The sequence below is a fragment of the Pongo pygmaeus genome, chromosome 5 (genome assembly GCF_028885625.2).
Source record: "Pongo pygmaeus isolate AG05252 chromosome 5, NHGRI_mPonPyg2-v2.0_pri, whole genome shotgun sequence".
NCBI classification, from domain to species: domain Eukaryota; kingdom Metazoa; phylum Chordata; class Mammalia; order Primates; family Hominidae; genus Pongo; species Pongo pygmaeus.
The window spans coordinates 70,317,522-70,328,940 of NC_072378.2; the positions used below are offsets into that span (position 1 = coordinate 70,317,522).

An 11,419-nucleotide genomic window follows, 5' to 3' on the forward strand; every position below is an offset into this window, starting at 1 on the left:
AACAATTACTGTGCCTTTTATTCATGAAAGAGAGGATGAATAGAAATGAAGGCGGCAATTACCTTTAAGAAAAATTTTTTTTAAAGCCACACAGAAAAATTAAACTGGAAGAGTATAGAATATCTCTGCCCTGGGGTTAAGAAAGCAACCCAGAGACGAGGATGAAAGTGTGGGAAGCAGTTAGGGTATCTGATGACCAGACACACAGATTATTTTAGGAGTTCAGTGTCCAACTCACACATAGTATTTTCCCAATGTCCAGTTTACTTGGGAGAAGGGGAATTGAGGAGGAGTCTCTGAAGCAGGACGTCAAGAAATTTCAGGTGGAGGAAGGCAACAGTCTCACAGGGCGTCAAATCAATCAAGAAGATTTTCTTTGGCTGTAATTGCGTAGAGAGAAGAAAACTGACAAAACCCATGCCACTTAGTCTCATTTGCAGGCTACACACACACACACACCGCAAGTTACTAGCCTCAAGGAGGAACACCTGTTCTAACCCTGTGCCTGCTGGGAGGGTGTGTGCGCGCGGCCATCCCAGGGAACTCATGTGCCATCTCAACAGCAGGGAGCCCGGCTGCACTCAGGACCTGACTGCACCAGAACGACGCAAAAGGCCCCGCCAAATGTGTCCTGGCTAACTCGCCAAAAAGAGGCCTTAGAGAAAGGTTGTGAAAAGGGACCAGGCAGCCCAGATGATTACCTTGGGCTGCAAAAAAGACATAACCACAGGGCAGAACAGTTTATTTTCCAGAAACGGTTTTCTTGCAAAAAAAAAAAAAAAAAAAGTAATCTTGAGGGTCAGAAAAGACTTTTGTGAGGCGTGGGAAAGAGAGGAAGGACCTCCACATAAGTCAGTGTTTCTTCTCACAACCATTTCCGTGCCAGTGGGCCGCCATAGTGAAATTTCTCTCTAGGCTATCTCCACCTTTCTCCCTATATGGTCCTAGACTGAGAATCACACCTGTAGGCACTGAAAGGCCTCGAGTAACACCTAGCCTACCCGCCCCCACCACCCCCCACCCCTCCGCCGCCACCCGCTACGGTGCAGGTCCCTCCCTGATCTCCTCTCGCAGCCAGCGCCTGCAGGTCTAAGCTCCATCCTCAGGTTGGCAGGAGCCTGGCCCCTGGAAATCATTCCCGCGCCTCACACCTGTGCTATTCTCGTGACACAATCTCCACACAGAAAAGCCCCAGAGCAGACACCCGCCCCCTTGAGCCACAGTGATCTTCTCACACACACCCCCTCCACCCCCACGGCCAGCGGAGGCTGCGGAATGGCAGCAAGGAGCGGCTCCACTCGGTGCCCCGAATGCGCGCATGGAGAACTGAGAACTCAAAAGTGCACCCGGAGTGCAAGGGGCGTGTGGCTGCAGCCCGGCCGGCCCGGAGGGCCCCCTCCCGCCCTCGCCCACCCAGCGGGGCGGGCTGGCCTTTACCTCATGGAAGAGCTCCAGACTATAGGTGTTGTCGTCGTCAGCGAAGAAGAGCACGCCGGGCTGCGCGCGCTGGTGCTGGTGCCTCTGGCGCAGCCAGGCGAGGCCCGCGTTGCGCTGCTCAGTGGCGCGCGGCAGCCCGGGCCGCTTGTAGCGCCGCGGCGTGGGCACGTGCAGGTGAGTGCTGGGCAGCCCGGCCCGCGCCAGGAAGCGGCTCACCAGCTCGCTGCGCGCCGCCGCGTCCTCCACCAGGATCCAGTGCAGCTGCGCCACCTGGCGGAACGTGTTGGCCAGGCGGGTCAGCTCCGCTTTCTGCACCGGGCGGCTGTAGGTGGGCGTGATGGCATAGATGGTGGGCAGCTGCGGCTCCGGCTGTGGCTGCGGCCGAGACTGGTTGCGCTTTTGGGTCCAGTGAGCCGGGCCGCCCCTGCGGAGCGGAAGTCGGGCACCCCCGCGGCCCACCACGTAGGGAGAGAAGTAGGGGCGCGGGGTGAGCGGGGGCGCGGGCCTGCGCGTGTCCACGTCGAGCATGATGATGACAATTAGGATCCAGGGCAGGAGGATAAAGAAGCGGGTGAACAGCACGGACTTCATGGTGCACGCTCCCCGGGCTCTCGGACACCCCAGAGAGGGGCGAGCCGAGGAACCTCAGTGCGCAGCTTGGACGGCGGCGGCGCCAGCACTTAAGGAGTGGTGACGGGTGCCCTGTCCATGGGGCCGAGGGCGCTGCAGAGACCTGGGGCCGAGGGCGCTGCAGAGACCTGGAGCCGCGGGGCTCACTACCTGGGCGTGGAGGGGCGGCAGGTTCGGGCAAGCTAGAGCGACAAGGGGTGCAGGCGGGCGGGCAGGGGCTGCCCCCGACTCCGAGTGAGCTGGCGGGAAGCGGGACTCGGTCCAGCCGCACGCCGCGGGTCCCGGAGTTGTGCCGAGTGCGGGGAAGGCGCTGATCCCCACCGCGCTCTTTCTGAAGAGTGGGAGCCGAGAAGCGGCACCCGGTGCGCCTCGCCGCTCCAGTCCCGCGGTGCTGCGGGGACGGGGGCTCCAGCCGCGGGCCCCCAGGACGCTCTCTGGGACGCCTTCCAGGGCGGGTGGCGGCGCTGGGGGCTTTCCTTCCTCACATTCCCACCGGGGTGGCGAGGAGCGGGTGGAGACGCTGGGGGTTGTGGAGACGCTGGGGGTTGTGGCCCCGGTTGTGTTCGTGCGCCGCAGCGGAAGCCTGCTCTCAGTCACTCGCTGTTGTCTTCTCAGAACCTCTCCGGATCCAGCAGCAAGATCCCAAAGCAAGGAAAGAAAGAAAAAGCGAGGGGGCGGGGGCGCTGCAGACTCCAGCGTCCTCTCAAGTCCTCCTGTGGGAAGACAGCAGCGCTGCTACTGGTGGAGAGGGGCTGCGAGAGGGAGGCGCGGAGGGGCCCCCGGCTCTCCGCTGGGTCTGGCGCTAACGGCCCCGCGAGCAAACTCAGGAGGCGGCCGCTGTACCGCGGGTGGAGGAGCGGGAGGAGCGTCCCCGCGGGGCTGCACAACCTCCGGGAGGGGATGATGCTCGTTCACCTCTCTTCAGCTTTGTGAAATACTGCAAGGTCTTTGGAGATGAGCCAGGAAAATCCATTCACGTGCGGAAACTTGCTGGGCTACGCGCGTTGCTGCTGATGCCTAGGGTTCGGAGTGAAAGGAGGGGAGAAAGCGAAGGGATTCCTCCTCCTGCTCCCAGCTGCTGCGTTGATGTGCTGGGGTGTATCGAACAGCGGCAACAAAAAGCGCTTTCACTGCAAGGCAGACATCAATTGGAGCCCACGGAGATGGAGGGGTGCTGCACATAGGTGTTTGGCATGTGAGACAGTCCATAAGAAAGAATCAATTCAGAGGGCTGCTGCCTGACTGCAGTTTGATCATTGCGGGGGAAATTCCTAAAACTCCAGCTGAGCATGTTTAACTTATTTTTCTTCAGTAATTTGGAGTCACGGTCCCTCCCAGTTCTTGGCTGTCACCAGAATTATTCCGTTTGGCTCTCCCAAGGCTCCTGTCAAGAAGGCCTAGGAAGTAGAATCGCCTTCATTTTCAGGATGAGGAAGCTGAGGTTCAGGGTTTAAAATGATTTCTCAGAGGTCAGTGGCAAGTGGCATAGTGGAAATAGAACTTGGGTCTCCTGCGTGTATCTATAGCTGGTGGCGTCCTCACTGCATGGCCTGCAGAAATCCCACCCAACACAGCTGGGCCGGTTTGGCCTTCCTAGATATAAAGATGGTGTGATTGAAATCAAACAGAGCGTACCATGACGAATAGAACCATGATAGGGTCTGGAAGACCCCAAGTAAACAGTTGGCACTTAGTTTAGACACTTTTTGCTGTCTAGCTGGCCTACTAGCTGAGTGTCTGACCTTCTGTAACTTACCAGGAAGAAGGGCTGTGCTTCCCAGGCAGGTCCTAGGGAAGTGCTTGCAAAGCAGAAGGAAAGCTCCAGACTGTTCTGCCCTAGCCTATGATAAATAATTTCTGAGCCCATCTTGTCTGGGTTGTCTGCCTTTCTCGGGCTTGTTCACAAATAAATCTCTCTCCGACTGTGCGTTCTGGTGCAACTGAGAGCTCTGGGGCGAATGGCTCTCCAGCTTTTCTGACAGCTCCTCTTCTCCCAGTCCTACCCCTGAACCCCCCACCTATTACAAGGCATTGGCTTATCTGTGAATTTCCCTAACTTCCTCTTCAGATTCTGAAACGTGAGAGTGAACTTTCAGACTAACACCCAGCCACCCCAACAACTCTCTAGAGCTAGCCTTCTGTCCCAACTTCCCTGTGCCATCCACAACTCATACATTAAACTCTGCAGATTAGTGCATTCTACACATAGGAAACAACGAAGCCATTTAGACCTCTTCCCATTCTCTCGAATAGCCTAATGTGCCTCTGAATATAACACAACCTTGGAAATGTATCCTGCACCAGCATCATGCCAGGATGGGGAAGAGGAAGGAAGTCAAGGCCTCCCTTTAAGAAAAGGTTTTTCTTAGGAAGCAGTGCACCCCTTTCCCCTAAGTTACTGAAGTCTGGTTCATCCTGTTGGATATTTTAAATTTGGTTAAAATGACTTGTGTTTGCTGGAGTAAAATTCAAGTGGTTACTGAATTGTACTAAAAACATCACTAAACTTTGTTAGTGGGGAACTTTTGGTTGGTCCAACTATGCCATAAAACCTATTTGCTATTGCATCCTCTCCAGGAACCAGGGCTATTCAGAGATGAAACACTGTCTTTGTGTGTGTGTGTGTGTGAGTGTGTGTGTGTGTGTGTGTGTCGGAGAGAGAGAGAGAGAGACAGACAGACAGGGTCTGTCTTCAATGCCAAGGCTGGGGTGCAGTGACTTGAACACAGCTCACTTCAGTCTCGACGTCCTGGGCTCAAGCAATCCTCCTGCCTCAGCTTTTTGAGTAGCAGGAACTACAGATATAAGCTGCTACACCCTGCTAATTTTTTCATTTTAGTTTTTTAGACTGGGGTCTCCTGTTACCCAAGATGGTCTTGAACTCCTGGGCTCAAGCAGTCCTTCTGCCTTGGCCTCCCAAAGTGTTGGGATTACAGATGTGAGCCATTGTGCCTAGCCCAAAACACTTTCAAAATCAATTGAATTTGCAGTTTGACTTTAGCTCTTGCCCAGAAATTCATGGCTGTCATAAAACACAACACTTAATTAGCACATCACAAACTGTCACTTCATTTTTTTCTATTACCCTTAGCATTTGTACCCAAGTTTACTTCATTCAGTCATCTGTTGGGGAACTTCATGGTTCTTGGAGTCAGGCAGACCTGGGTTTGAGTCCCATCTGGGATACTTTCTACTGTGCAACTTTAGAAAATCAGTGAACCTCCCAAGGCCTGTTTCCTCATCTGGAAAATGGGGTTAATAATACGTACTCCATGGGAATCTTGCAAGGATTAAATGGTATATGTTGGGTACTTTGAAGAAGAGCCATTATTACACAGGCAGTCAATAAATGATATTTAAATACAGATAACCCTTCCTCAAAAGAACACCTTAACACAAGAGATCTTGATGGATCATCGTTATCAAATGAATATAAAATGAAATCTAAACAGGACTGATAATGCTTCTAAATAGTACCTCTGCTTGTAATGAAGATGATTCCTAGAGCCTATGTTAGAGTCTTCCCAAGTTGGTGTAGGGAGTGGAAGAAAGAAGAAATAAATTTACCCCAAATACAAGGTATAGCTTGTCATGCAATAAGGATGACATGATTCCAAGTGACATTTATTTCAGATGGCTGAATATGCCATATTGTTTTACATTAAGCCACTCAATATGTGGCCCGGAATCTCTTATGATCGAATCTGAGCAAAGATATAAAGATACAAAAATTATTATTAATGATGTCCATTTGAAGTACAAAACCAGGGCAAAACATTTTTAAGTGCAAAAACATACTTTAAGAATATGTCACGAGTCTATCAGGAGCTGGAATGGAAACAACTCCTTTAAATGGGAGCTTGGAGAAAATGTCATTTTTATGAAGCATAATCACTAAATAAGCTATAGTACTTTTCCATGTAGCTTATGATATTCTTACATAAAACAATTTAAGCTTGATCTGTGGCTGATAATGAAGGTTGCTGGAAGTCACTAGAGTAATTAAAATAATTACCTAACTTTGGAGTGTCTGCACATCCTCTCAATGTTTATTTTCATTTAATCTCTCTAATTATTTGTGTAGCAAAGTGAGCATTGCTTCATCTCTACTAATGAAGCCTTAGATTGCTGGCATCAGCCACTGCATTTCAGCATTCAGTTGTTCTCAAATAAACAAAGGTAAAAAAAATCCCATTTGGGGAATTAGCAAAAAACATATCATATAATCACTAAACATTTACATTTTGCCTTGATGAGTAATATGCAACTGTAACTTCGGCAGCAGAAAGATTGCAATATGGTTACTGCACTGTACAGAAATGATCCCATTTGACATTTGAGCCTGAGGTTCTGCTAGTGTGACTAAATCAACCTTCAAGTAAGCATTTGGGGACATCTTTGATATTCTTAGTCAAGTAGGAAAAGGATTGTTTAAAAACTATACAAAATTAAGTATTTATAAATATATAATATTGTAGTTATGCAAATTAGGTTTTGAAGAGAATCAGAACTAATGCATGTATGAGTAATAATGTAACGTGAAAGTATTGATGATGTCCACATGCATGCGAACATAAATACCTTCTATTAAAATATCAGACACAATTATGCGAAAGAATATCAAAATAAAAAATTCTAACAGACCCAAATTCCAGGGATACATGACAGTTTCATTGATAACTGTCAGAAAAATGACATCTAAACTACAAATTAAATGGCTCATTTGTTTTTTTCATGCATCTGGATCCTCTACAAAATCACTTTTTGCCTAGAATTGTTCTAAATTATAATGTTTCCTTAACATTTTAGACATTTGCAGCCATTATGTACAAAATGTGACGTTAGAGGTAGTTCAGTAAAATCCCATTTTTATAGGATGGGTTAGGAACAAGATTTTTCAGTAAAAGTGATTTTCTAGAAAAGTAGAAATTGGCAATTTACCTTAACAATTCCATTGAAAACTAATTCCATTCAGTGTGAATAAGAGCTGACGATATAACATACCAGTGTTCCTTCCTTTCCTTTTATTAATGGATTAGAATGCACAAAAACCCAATAAAACATGCATAAAGACATACTGGCATTCTTCCCTTTTTCCCCTCACTATCTTAAAAATTGGCATTTACATTAAAATAGTAATTTGTTAGACATGAATTTTATTGTAAAACTACATAACCTACCTTTCCAGTTGTTATGAAAATCAAAGAAGTTAATGTAGATGAATGTAATTTTAGACACTGTAGTTCATACCTGTAAGAGAATCTCCCTCTATCTTACAGGAGGGGGATGCAACAACATTGGCCGTGGGTTGTAATTGTTGAAATTGGGAAATGAAGACCTGGGGTTCCTTACATTATTGGGCCTATTTTTGCATATGTTTCAACATTTCCATGATAAAAAATTAAAATATGTAAAATAGGTTATGTTCTACCACTTGTTTGCCAAGATAATACTGCTTCCAACTGCTCTTGTTTTAAGAACTACATCAAGTGCCTGATTTGTGCAAAATATTATGGGTTGAATGTATCCCCTCAAAATTCATACATGAAAGTCCTAACCCCCAGTACCTCAGAATGTGACCGTATTTGGAAACAGCGTCATTGCAGATGTAAGCAGTTAAGGTGAGTTAATACTGGAATAGGGTAGATCCCTAATCCAATGTGAATGGTGTTCTTATTAAAAGGGGATGTTTGGGCACAGGGGCTCGAACACAGGGAGAACACCATGTGAAGACTGGAGCTATACTGCCACCAGTCAAGGAATGCTAAAGCTTTCCAAAAAAACCACCAAAAGCTAGGAGAGGCACATGGAACAGATACTTCCCTGGTGCATTTGAAGTGAGTGTGGCCCTGCAGACACCTTAATTTTGAACCTTTGGCCTCCAGAACGGTGAGACATAAATTTGTGCTGTTTAAGCCACCCAGTTTGTGGAACTTTGTTACAGCAGCTATAGCAAACTAATACAGATAGGAAGTGATGGTGGTAGTGCAATTATAATCTGATAGGAACTTGTGCATAATGATAGGATGAAACCAACAGGTGTTTGTGTGCGTGCGCATGCGTAGGAACAAAGGAATAGGTGAAGAACACTGAGTACAGAACTCATCAGCTTCCTCAAGGCTTCAAAGTGAAACATTGATGGGTGGGATTTCAAATCCAGACTCTATGGTGTGGTTGATGGTAAGCAGTACTCGAGAGGCCTAGGCAGGCAACAGGCTTGATGGAGGAGACTAAAGAGAATGCTTAGTAAGTGAATACTGTCTTCCATAACTGACATAACTTTCTGCCATGGGAAAACCTCCTGTCCCAGTAAATACTAGTTGAATCATCTAACCCCACTCTATGGCTTTTTAGGCCAATGTAGTGCCAGTTGGGGTTTTGCCCAGATGTGTCACCCCCAACAGATTGGTACTGGCCACCGTAGGCCATATTGGTGGCCATGGGCTCAGGCATCTCTGCAGCTGGATCAGAAACTGCTGTCACCATGCCTTTCCTCCACAAGAAGATAGTAGAAGCATTTATAGTCATTTGATCATGAAGTCATTTTACTATTTTAGATGAAATTTAAAAATTAATGTAGCTTTTCATAACATCTATCTGTAATTCACTTAAGGATACATCTTGATCAAGGACGTAACCCCTGGGTGGGGTGTAGTGGCTCACACCTGTAATTCCAGCACTTTGGGAGGCCAGAGTGGGACGATCTCTTGAGGCCAGGAGTTTGACACCAGCCTAGGCAAATAGGAAGACCCTCTATCTACAAAACAAAACAAAACAAAACTAGCTGTGTGTGTTGGGGCATGGCTGTAGCCCCAGCTACTTGGGGGGCTGAGACAGGAGGATCACTTGAGCCCAGGAGTTTGAGGCTATGATGAACTATGATGGCATCACTGCACTCCAGCCTGGGTGACAGAGACCCTGTCTCAAAACAATTTTTCTATATGAAGATTGGTGGGGGTATGAATTTTAAAAATAAACTTTAGCAAAAGCAGGGTCTGCATCTAAACCACCTATGTTTACTTAAATAAAGATGTTCTTTCCAAATGGCTTTTGGTTTAGTTGGATGCCTTTTCTTGGATATGTTGAGTACAAATATTGGGAGCAAACAATATGAATATGGGGAGTGGGTATAAGATAAAGGCCATAGAAAGTTCCAGTTACTGATTAGCTCTTGGGCAAGTCTCAGATCTCTGGTCCTCAGTTTTCTTGTATGTAAAATGAACGAGTTTAGGTGGTTTCTTGGTAAACTCCATAGGAAATGTACTTTGAATATTTTTCCAGTTCTGTTGATGGGTTTGCATTACACTATTAATATCATATTGTGTTACCAAATCTTATAACCAGTTGCATATTATCTAGTAGCTGCAGACATAATTAAAGAAGGTTTGTGTATCTTCATAAACAAGAAAGTATCTCCTGTCCACTCTCTCAAAAGTAAATCTAGTTCCTGTAGGTAAACACATGTTATATGAGCAACCTACCTCCAAAATATAATAATTAAAATAATGGAATATTGTCAATGTTTTAAGTTCAACTTTTGTCTAAATGTAGTAGATCAGTGGCTTGAATTAATTTTTTTATTATTTTCGTAACAGATGCATTTATGAGCCTGCAGGTGGACCATTGAAATGACTACATTTCTTAGTTTCTGCTTCTTGAGTGCCAAGTTAAGTATGACTTGGCTTAGGCACATATATGGTGTTCTATGTGAAATATAAATCTCTTAAAGTTAAGAGGGGGGTTGTTCCTTTATTCCTCTATCAATTTATAGCCCCAGCCTAAGAATTTAACCACACAAAGAGAAGGGTGGGATGCTTAATTTTATGTGTCAGCTTGACTGGGTTAAGGGATGCCCAGAAAAGGAGCCCATTAAGAAAGTTTGGTTCTGAAGCAGAAATAGCACGAGGGCTGAAAAATTGAGTCCATTATTTTTAAAGAAAAGTGCTTAGAATTCTACTCAAATAAAATGCAATTAAGCTAGCAAAATCATCATTCCCAAACTATAGTATAATTGCTAACAGACACATTATAGCTAACCAAAAACAAAAGCCCTCAAATTTCAGATGAAATTCATATTCTAATATAATGTCCACCTGCTAGGCCTCAGGGTGTCACTCTATATGGTCTGGTAGGCCTTGATTACTTAGAAAGTGGTGGTAATAAAACATAGAAACCTAAGTGTGCAAACACTGTCCACCTGGCATAGTTATTACAGTCTTTAGAAGTTACTTGAGATCCAGGTCAGTCTTGTCAAGAGAGTGGCAACATGGTACCTGGGAAAAAGAGTTGCATTGGAATCAGGAGACCTGAGTCCATATCCTAGGTATCCACTCACTGGTTACCTATCTAAACTTGTTTCCTCACCTGTCAAATAAATATAATGCTCCTATAACTAAGAGACACTGTATATGAATGATCATGAGCCAGGGTCTGTTCAATGCACTAAACATACTTTAAAATACAATAACCCTGAAAAGTAGGTAGAGTAAGAAACTTTTCTAAGGTCACACAGCCAGTTAAATGTAAGAGACAGAATTTGAATCCAATCCTATTTTTTTATTCCAAAGCCAACATTCTTGCCACTGTAACTGTCTTCCACAAATGTGAAAGAGTTGAATAGATAATAGATCTGTAAACATAAGTGACTTCGGCATTTAAAGTTGTTGTAATTAAATGAGTTGATACATGTAAAATCCTTAGAACAATAATGTATTAGTGCGTTCTCATGCTGCTATGCAGAAATACATGAGACCCGGTAATTTATAAAGGAAAGAGGTTTAATTGACTCACATTTATGCATGGCCGGGGAGGCCTCAGGAAATTCAACAATCATGACAGAACAGGAAGCAAACACGTCCTTCTTCACATGGTGGCAGGAGAGAGAAGTGCAGAGTGAAGGGGGGAAAGTGCCTTATAAAACCATCAGATCTTGTGAGAATTCACTCACTATTGTGAGAACAGCATGGGGGAACTGTCCCCATGATCTAATCATCTCCCATGAGGTCGCACTCCCAACTCATGGGGATTACAATTCAGATTACAATTCAAGATGAGATTTTGGGTGGGGACACAGCCAAACTATATCAAATAATATAGTAAGTGTTCAGTAAGCTTTGGCTGCTGCTATTATTATTATTATTATTATTATTGTGTAGGATCCACTTTTGGCCTCTGAATATGCAGTGAGTCAGTGACAATCAGAATAGGACTGATTGCTTCCATTTTTAAAAATTAGTAATCAAGTGGTCATTGTAATGTAAAAGCACAAATTAGTAGCAAAGAGGCCTGAATTTGGGGTAAGAAGATCAAGCTCCCATTTCTGGCCCCTCCTATTTTGTCTGTCATAACAATA

At 45.4% G+C, this 11,419-nt stretch overlaps 1 protein-coding gene across 2 annotated transcripts in view; it reads right to left on the reverse strand.

Annotated features, from left to right (window-relative positions):
- The window catches only part of B3GAT2 (beta-1,3-glucuronyltransferase 2), a 98,297-nt gene extending 95,608 nt beyond the window's left edge, over positions 1-2,689 (reverse strand). Inside the window, exon 1 of one of the 2 annotated variants that reach the window (XM_054492389.2) lies at positions 1,438-2,689. In XM_054492389.2, coding sequence (XP_054348364.1) covers positions 1,438-2,028 — 591 coding nt within the window. In that variant the 5' untranslated portion in view covers positions 2,029-2,689. The remainder of the gene's footprint in view (positions 1-1,437) is intronic. The other variant, XM_054492390.2, reaches the window with a different exon arrangement.
- Between the last annotated feature and the right edge of the window lie 8,730 nt (positions 2,690-11,419).